Source organism: Carya illinoinensis, chromosome 6 (assembly GCF_018687715.1).
Source record: "Carya illinoinensis cultivar Pawnee chromosome 6, C.illinoinensisPawnee_v1, whole genome shotgun sequence".
Taxonomy (NCBI): domain Eukaryota; kingdom Viridiplantae; phylum Streptophyta; class Magnoliopsida; order Fagales; family Juglandaceae; genus Carya; species Carya illinoinensis.
Window position 1 is genome coordinate 30,946,565 of NC_056757.1, and position 9,723 is coordinate 30,956,287.

A 9,723-nucleotide genomic window follows, 5' to 3' on the forward strand; every position below is an offset into this window, starting at 1 on the left:
GGAAATGAGGTTATTTGTGCCGCTATTCTATTTTTGTTTTTACAACAAGAGACTCTGATAGGGTCTTTTCTTATTGTTGGAGTATTTTTTACGTCAAAGTTGTCATACTTCAAAATCAACAAATATCGTCGTAAAAGAATTATTTTTGCATCAATATTTTATTTTGACACAAAAAACTTTTTTGAGATTTAATAGTATATATACCGATCATTTTATGTCAATTTTTAAGCGATAGTAAAAAAATAATCGCAACACTTTTTAACTATTTTATGACGATTTTAAGTAATGTAAAAAATTATTTTTCTTATAGTGACATGGAGTACTCTCAACTTATTCTAATATACAATGTTAATTAAGATTAATATTTATATAAATAATTTTAATTTATAAAACTTAGTCGTAAGCAACACGGAATCACTGTAGTCTCGATCATCACCTTTTTATATATACTCGTTCCAGACTATTACATCATGCATAAATAAAGTTCGCACCTCTAGCATTTCCTCCGGCCCGCCCTTAATTCCGTGAAGGAAAAGGAAAAGAGAATATTCACGGATAAAGAGAAGTACTGTTCATTTTGCTGCCGTAACGACCAAAGTCTTTCGTTGCAATTTTAGTATTCCTATGTTGTGAGTGAGAATAATTAATAAAATTAGGTATTAATGTTATGGTAGTTCTTTATGGTGAGATCATGATGGGCGTTTAAGTGGTTGTACGAAATTATCATAATGTTTAGTGTAATCTATCAGTTTAAATTTTTTAGATAAATGATGATTTTACAAGAACATCATTAGTAACGTGGTTTTAAATCACTTTTGTTGTATGGTTAATAATGATGCGGTATATATGGACAGTGAAGGCAAGCTAGGGTATGGTACTACGCATGAAGGTGTGATTGTGGCCACTCACCAGGATATTTCCGTGGGCGGCATTTGTATCATATGCTGAAGAAAAAGATTAATGTTGACTACAAATCCGTCAAGTCGTAACTGCAAATAATTCCAGGTGAATGGATATGCATGTAGACCGGCCCCAACCACTTTAATTTGTGTAAAAAATTGACTGGTCTCTTTCACGGTAATGCATGCTCACCGGCAAGAAAAGTACTACTTTTAACCATGGAAAAAGACTAGCTCTTCTGACTCGTGACCCATTTCATATTCATATCATTAGTCATGTACGCGCAAACATCGATCTCTGCAATGTTTCCTATAAGACAATTAATGCATATCTTAATCATAAAAAAATTTTATAAAAATAAAATCATTAATTAATGTAGCCTGACGTGATAAAACCTCATAAGAATATTCTTAATTTGGGATGAATAAATCGTGTGCTAAAAGTCTCTTTAATTACTATATATCCAATAAGCAATTACTCCCTAAATTATCAATTTTGGTAATTAAAAAAATACAAATTAAATATATATATCTTTTATTAAGGAAAAATGGGTTACTTTACAATTTTTTGATAATTCAGGAGAGTCATCCTCAAAAATTGAAAGCCTGGACATGATTTTAAATAGTGACAGGTTGAGTACTATAGTTTATGTAGTTTTTCCATAATTCTTTTATTGAGGCTGGATGGGTTTGCAAAGTTGGAAGCTGCCAACTATATATATATATGATCATTCAGTCAACTATATAGCCTGCAGCCATGAATGAAGTAATGGATGGCCATGATGATGCACTTAATTGGATCTTACCTAATTCCTTTTGTTAATGTCTGAATAAACCAAACCAACACCGCTGTTGTTGGGAAACACTTTTAAAGACTTTGTCCAATTACTATTTTATGATTTAACAGAGCATTTTGTTACGTCAAGATAAAATCGTATAATAATTTACATATTAATATTAATTTTTTTATATTTAAAATTTAAATTAATATTATTTTTAATAAAATTTATCTTTTAACTAATTACATTAAATTAATACATATATTAGTATATAATTATGTTTGTGACTAGATTTTCTCTTTAACAAAACTATGTTTTTAAAAAATAAAATTATTTATACAATTTTGAAATATATAAATTTTGCATACTTTTTTTTTTAAAAATAAACAATTATGAGACATACATAAAAAGAATCTAGTTTTTAAAGATAAATCTTACTTTTCTTAAAAAGAAGTGAATAGAATTTGCAAATCCTAGCAGTATCTACATATTTAGTTCTTTAGAAAAGTAGTCAAAGTTGTAGGTTAAGAATTACTTCATTAATAAAGAATTATTATTATATAAAAAATTCTACTCATCATTATCACATCACATATTACATATAATTTTTTTATTTTTTTCTCTATAATATTTTTATGGATAATGAGTATGTAGAAGAGCTCAATTAGTTTAAGAATATTAAAACAAAAAAAAAATAAAATTTAAAAAAAAATAAAAAAAAAAAGTATGGTGGGGACGTGGGTGAGTAGCAATTTAACAAAGCTAATTCTAATTATATAATTCAGTTTGAACCCATACTTTAGAATGGAATACGAAGTTGCCTGTTGGGGATTCTTGTTCTGGATTAGAACGTTGATCTAAATCCATCAAAAGTTGGGAAACTCAATTAAAAAAAAAAAAAAACTAAAATATCCAAAGAATTAAACGATGGTAAACCTCATGTCCATATTGCTCACAATTTGCAGGTACTTCTTATACATGGCATGAAATTAAGAAAAACAGAAAAGAAGGTGATCTACGTTTTCATTTAGAAAAAAAAAAAAAAAATTAAATAAAAACTGAAAATAAATGAACTTGTTTCTTTCGATGGGTCTGCTACGTACCAAACATCTCTAATATCCCTGCCTAATCGACAGTGTTTTTGTATGTCCATGTTAATTTTGCATGTTTACAGGATTTACTATATTCAAGGGTTTTGGAGCCTCGAGCTTGGGGTCTTCTAATCTCTCCCTTAAGAGGAGATCTTGGGAACGTCTTTGCTCGCCGGCGTCGCCGCCCTGTTGTACTTCATGTGGCTCTGGACAAGATGTCCAGCTGCTATAGCAGACATGAGGGAGACCTCCGCAGCAAGAACAGAACCAGCTACGATGGTGGCCAGCAGCCTTGCGTTTGATCCTGCTGCCTCTTTGTTTGCACCCTTCACTCCAAGCAGGTTCAAGCATGCTGACTGAGAAGCAAGTTGGGTACCTCCTCCAACAGTACCAACCTGGAAAGAGAAAATATCCGCGTAAGGCCACTCGTTACCATATGGAAAATAAAAAAATGTTTTGGATAATCTGTGCAATTGTTGGCAATAATGTCTGTGAATCGATATATGATGGGAAATGGTGGAATCTGAAGTTGTCGTGCAAGTAAGTGGTTGAAGTAGCACTGCATGCAGTTTGAAATGTGGAATTTATACCTCAATAGAGGGCATGGTGACGGAGACGTGAATATCCTTTCCATCATTGACAGCTTCCATCATGGTGATACAGTGAGAACTCTCGACATTCTGCGCCGGGTCTTGGCCGGTGGCTAGGTATACGGCGGAGACGATGTTACTGGCTTGGGCATTGAAACCACCCAGAGCTCCAGCCATGGCGGAACCGGCAAGGTTCTTGAGCATGTTGAGCTCCACCAAGGCTTCCACGCTGGTCTTGAGGACCTTCCTCACCACATCACCGCTTATGATAACCTCACAAACCACTGACTTGCCCCGACCCTCAATCCAGTTCACCGCAGCTGGCTTCTTGTCGGAACAGAAGTTTCCAGAGATGCCAATGACATCCATGTCGGGGAAATCGTTCTGGAGGAAATCCAAGACGTTCTGGACACCTTTGGAGACCATGTTCATCCCCATAGCGTCGCCGGTGCTGCATGAAAATCTCATGTAGAGGTTCTTCCCGGCAATCGCACATTTGATGCTCTGGAGCCTTGCGAATCTACTGGACCTGTCGAAGATCATGGCCAAGGTGTCAAAGTTGGACGGTTCCTCCAGAAAAAACTTCAACTGGGCCGCTCTCTGGGCGGTGGCGAACCTGACGACGGGAGCCCTGGTCATGCCGTCCCTTAATAAAACGCTGTTTGCGCCGCCGGACAAGTGGATGGCCTTGCATCCCCTGTTGGTGCTGGCCACCAAGCAGCCCTCAGTGGTGGCCATAGGCACCATATATTCCCTCCCATCCAGGAAAAGCGGCCCCGCTATCCCCACAGGAATCTGGATGTACCCAACCGGCATCTCGCAGCACTGACCCAAGATGGATTCGTAGTCGAAGTTCTCTAGTGGGAGCCCGGCCAGCGACTTGCCCGTCAGCCTCTGCAGCGACTCGCGCCGGATGGCTGCCGCCCTCTTGCAATCGCCTAGCTTCGATTCCAGGGAGTACGACGGCGTCTTCCCCTCCACCACAGACTTTATGATCTCCTCGTCCTCTTCGGTCGGTGGTGGGACCGCCGGCACGACTTGGGGAATCGGACAGTCCACGAGCGCAGCGCCGCAAGGGATTTTACGAGAATCCTCCTTCAGAAGGACTTCCTCATCAAGCTTTTGTGCGCCGGCCTTAGGTGCGATAGACTGGTCCTCATCTTCGGCAGCCCAAACATCGGCCGAAGGGCGAAGAATGGACTGGATGAAATCGATTCCGAAGAATCCAAGGAGGTAGATGAAGGAGGCAACAAAAGCGAGGATGGCGATGATCTCGGAGAGGTCGATGATGTGGAGAGGGGTAGAGTGACGGATCTTTTCACGCCAACGGGTAAGCAAGAAGTAGACCACGGAGAAGAAGAGTGTGAAGAAGACCCCATTGGTGAGGTAGAGAGGGAGAGGCAGTGCGTCCGAATCTTTGGGATCCGTCTTTAAAATATCGTCCACAATTCCTTCCATTTTCATTGGTTTAACCGGTGCCAGCGCCTTGCTCGAAGATATCCGGCCCAATTCCATCGTGAAATGAGCAGAGAAAGAGTTCGTCTGGCGGAGTAGACGCCGGCGGCGAGTCCAACGGAGGAGGAAGAGGAGAAGTGTAGAGTCTTTGACTGGTTTTGGTGTTAATTAGATGAATGGAAGAGCGCTAGGCACTAATATTTATAGGGGCAAGTTGCATTATTTTGTCTTTTCATTTTAAATGTATGTCCTAATTGGAACTTGGAAGGGTATCTTCCGATTCTGTTCGTAGGCTTTTCTGTCTTTTTGAAAACACGGCTTACACGCACATGTAAAATGAAATTTTACTTTTTATGTAATTTTATTTATAGTTAAAATATTTCTCAAATAAGAATACTCTAATATATTATACTGTAGAAACCTTAAAATTGGGTCATTTTAATCAATTAAAATAAGAAAAATATTTTAACTATAAATAAATTATATAAAAATAAATTTACAAATTGATATAGTTGATATTATACGTTAAATTATAAAATTAAGTTTATCATAAAATAAATTTTATAAAATTATATTAATTTATAAATTTATTTTATATAATTTTTTTATGTTTATAGTAATTTTTTAAAAATAATAATATAAAAGAGGCGCTGGTGGGAAAGGGTAGGGAGGCACTGATTTCATTTGGGCGAAGACGACATGGTCCAAGTCGAAAGTCGAGGTCAAACCATAAATATAAACACGGCTGGACTTGACGCGGCTGTTCCAATCATTTCACTTTGGCGGGGCGACCATTCTATGACTCATAAACGTTTTGGGATGATTGGAGTTTTGTTAGGGGTTTTGAATAATCTTAAAACTATTTAATAAAAAAATTAATTTATTTGAGTATTATATATGAAAGTATTTTTTAACTTCGAATTAGTAAAAAGTACATTGAAGATAATTATAATTTTTAAACTTTTAAGAATATAGTAATAATCTTTAAAAGATCAAATGATATATTTGTGTCATTTTTATATCATAAAATACTTTTTTAAATTTGTTTATAAAAAAATATAATATATTTGAAAATGTTTTAAATATATAATTATCAAAAAATAAATAATTTTTTAATATTAGAATTTATTACTTAAACTATAATTTATATTTCTCATTGCAATCACAAACATGCACGTATTCTCTCAAATGAGTCATTCAAAATACTGTTATAATTAAATACGTCTAGCTATTAATTAGTGTTTGGATGTATAAATAGAAAAATTGAAAATTATGATCTCATAAATTAGTGAAGGCCAAATGAAGCTTCAGAAGTTAATTAGTTCAGATACACTTAAATTTATGGATTGTTAACTTCACCTCCTTTGATTCTAGTAAATTCCAACTAACTATATGGTAGAATTGCTAACTAGACATAAACTGTGGAAAATGAGAAGTTCGGTCAGCAGGGATCCAAATGAACTTAGAGTGTCTAGTTTTTATTGTAACTTCTGCTATTCATATGGGATATTTAAAAATTTCAGATGTTACTTATCAGAATAAAAGAGAATGATGAAAATGAGCAACAAAAGGCTACCTTCAAATGATGGCCTGCATCCCAAAATAGAAAGAAAAAGATTTTGGCTAGAAAGATTTTTCTCAGTGGAGTTAATAATTTTGTTGAATATTTTTTACGTGATGAAACACAAAATGTTAACATTTATCATTGGATTAATCATGAAACTTCTTTTTTTAAAAAAAAAAAAAAATTAAATGTAGTGTATCTATTAGGATTTCGTCCTCATCAAAAACCAATTTTTCATTTTGACAAAATTTCCAAAATATACAAGGTCCACAATGGAGCGTAAAGTTCCAATGACAGTAGTCCGAAGGAAATAAACTCATTTTTTTTGGTTGCCGATAAACACTTATTTGGGACAATATAGAATGGCACAAAAAATTCCTTTTTACGGCACTCAAATGCTTTTGCAACAAGATATATGTGACATAAATGAGAAAATATTTATAATTTTGCATATTTAGTTTTGCGACAATGTAGAACAACACAAAAAAGTACATTTATGACAAGCCAATGCTTTTGCGATGAGATATATGGACAGAAATGGGAAACCATTTGCAACTCTAGTACGTTTTGGCGATAATTTACATAAATACAAAAATAATCCATTTACAACAAGCAAGTCAATTGGCAATGATATATATACGATGGAAATGAGGTTATTTGTGACGCTATTCTATTTTTGTTTTTGTGACAATAGACTCTGGTTACTAATAGGGTCTTTTCTTATCGATAAAGTATTTTTTTTATTAAAGTTGTCATACTTTAACGTTAATAAATATCGTCGTAAAAGAATTACTTTTGTATTGATATTTCATTTTGATACAAAAAAAAAACTTTTTGAGATTTAATAGATATACACCGACCATCTTGCATTAATTTTTAAGCGACGCTAAAAAATAATTGCAACATTTTATAATTATTATATGACGATTAATTTTAAGTAATGTAAAAAATTATTTTTCTTATAGTGACACACTACTCTCAACTTATTCTAAGATACAATGTTAATTATGATTAATATTTATATAAATAATTTTAATTTATATAACTTAGTCGTAAGCAACACGGAATCACTGTAGTCTCGATCATCACCTTTTTATGTATACTCGTTCCAGACTATTACATCAAGCATAGATAAAGTTCGCACCTCTAGCATTTCCTCCGGCCCGCCCTTAATTCCGTAAAGGAAAAGGAAAAGAGAATATTCACCGATAAAGAGAAGTACTGTTCATTTTGCTGCCGTAACGACCAAAGTCTTTCTTTGTAATTTTGGTATTCCCAAGAGTGCGAATAATTACTAAAATTAGGTATTAATGTTATGGTAGTTCTTTATGGTGAGATCATGATGGGCGTTTAAGTGGTTGTACGTCATTATCATAATGTTTAGTGAAATCTATCAGTTTAAACTTTTGAGACAAGATGATTTTACAAAAACACCATTAGTCACGTGGTTTTAAATCATGTTTGTTGTATGGTTAATAATGATGCGGTATATATGGACAGTGAAGGCAAACTAGAGTATGGTACTACGCATGAAGGTGTGATTGTGGCCACTCACCAGGATATTTCCGTGGGCGGCATGTGTATCATATGCTGAAGAAAAAGATTAATGTTGACTACAAATCCGTCAAGTACTAACTGCGCGCAAATAATTCCAGGTGAATGGATATGCATGTAGTCGCGGCCCCCACCAGTTTAATTGGTTTCAATTCTAATTCTTCAACTTAATTTGTGTAAAAAATTGACTGGTCTCTGAGTCTATCTTTCACATTAATGGATGCTCACCGGCAAGTAAAGTTCTACTTTCGACCATGGAAATAGACCAGCTCTTCTGAATCGTGACCCATTTCATATTCAGATTATTAGTCATGTACACGTAAACATCTTGCAACGTTTCTTATAAGACAATTAATGCATATCTTAATTATAATAAATTTTATAAAAATAAAGCCATGAATTGACGTAAGCTGATGATGTAATAGTATCTTAGCGGATATAAGAATATTCTTAATTTAGGATAAATAAATCGTGTACTAAAAGTCTCTTTAATTACTATATATCCAATTATAAGCAATTACTCCCTAAATTATCAGTTATGGTAATTACTCTACCCTCTCAAATTACTAATCAATTGCAACGTATCCATCCATAAGCTGGAATTGGACAACAATGTCTTTAATAAATAAATAAAAATACAAATTAAATATATATATATATCTTTTATTAAGGAAAAATAGATTACTTTACTATAGTTTATGCAGTTTTTCCAAAGTTGGAAGCCAACTATATATATATATATATATATGAGTCAGTCAACTATATAGCCTGCAGCCATGAATGAAGTAATGGATGGCCATGATGATGCACATTAATTTATCTATTGGTTTACAGATACCTTTCTTTCTTTTGAGTTGGCCATTACTGTCAGCAATTTCACTTAATTGGATCTTACCTAATTCCTTTTGTTAATGTCTGAATAAACCAAACCAACACCGCTGTTGTTGGAATTAAAACACTTTTCAAGACTTTGTCCAAGTACTATTTTATGATTTAACAGAGCATTTTGTTACATGCAGGCAGTAAAATCACTAATTTACATATTAATATTAATTTTTTTATATTTAAAATTTATATTATTTATATTATTATTATTTTTAATAAAATTTACTTTTTAACTAATCATATTAAATTAATGTATATATTAATACGTAGTTGTATTTATACTTAAATTTTTTCTTTAACAAAATTATGTTTTTAAAAAAATAAAATTATTTATACAATTTTGAAATATATAAATTTTGCGTACTTTATTTTTTTAAAAAAAATAAACAATTATGATACATATATTTTAAAGATAAATCTCACTTTTTTTTAAAAAAAGTGGATAGAGTTTGCAAATCCTAGCTGTATCTAAATATTTACTTCTTTAAAAAAGTAGTCAAAGTTGTAGGTTAAGAATTACTTAATTAATAAAGAATCATTATTATATGAAAAATTGATCTATTCATCATTCTCATACCAAACACAACACATCACATATAATTTTGTATTTTTTTTTCTCATTAAAATGTGTGATATATATATAAATAATGAGTTGAACTCAATTAATTTAAGAAAATAAAAATAAAAAAATAAAAATAAGTGTGGTGGGGACGAGGAGTGAGTAGCAACTTAGCAAATTAAAGCTAATTCTTATTATATAATTCAGTTTGAACGGGTACTTTAGAATGGAATATGAAGTTGCCTGTTGGGGATTCTTGTTCTGGATTAGTACGTTGATCATCTAAACCCATCAAAAGTTGGGAATTAACTCAATTAAAAAAAAAAGAAAGTAAAATATCCAAAGAA

General features: G+C 33.1%; 1 protein-coding gene across 1 annotated transcript; it reads right to left on the reverse strand.

Moving 5' to 3' along the window:
• Positions 1-2,598: 2,598 nt before the first annotated feature.
• LOC122314005 (3-hydroxy-3-methylglutaryl-coenzyme A reductase 1-like) lies at positions 2,599-4,997 on the reverse strand. The gene is made up of 2 exons (XM_043129371.1): positions 3,360-4,997; positions 2,599-3,164 (listed from the first exon to the last, which is right to left on the reverse strand). The coding sequence occupies exons 1-2, from the start codon at positions 4,872-4,874 to the stop codon at positions 2,910-2,912; spliced, it is 1,770 nt and encodes a 589-aa protein (XP_042985305.1). The 5' UTR covers positions 4,875-4,997; the 3' UTR covers positions 2,599-2,909.
• Between the last annotated feature and the right edge of the window lie 4,726 nt (positions 4,998-9,723).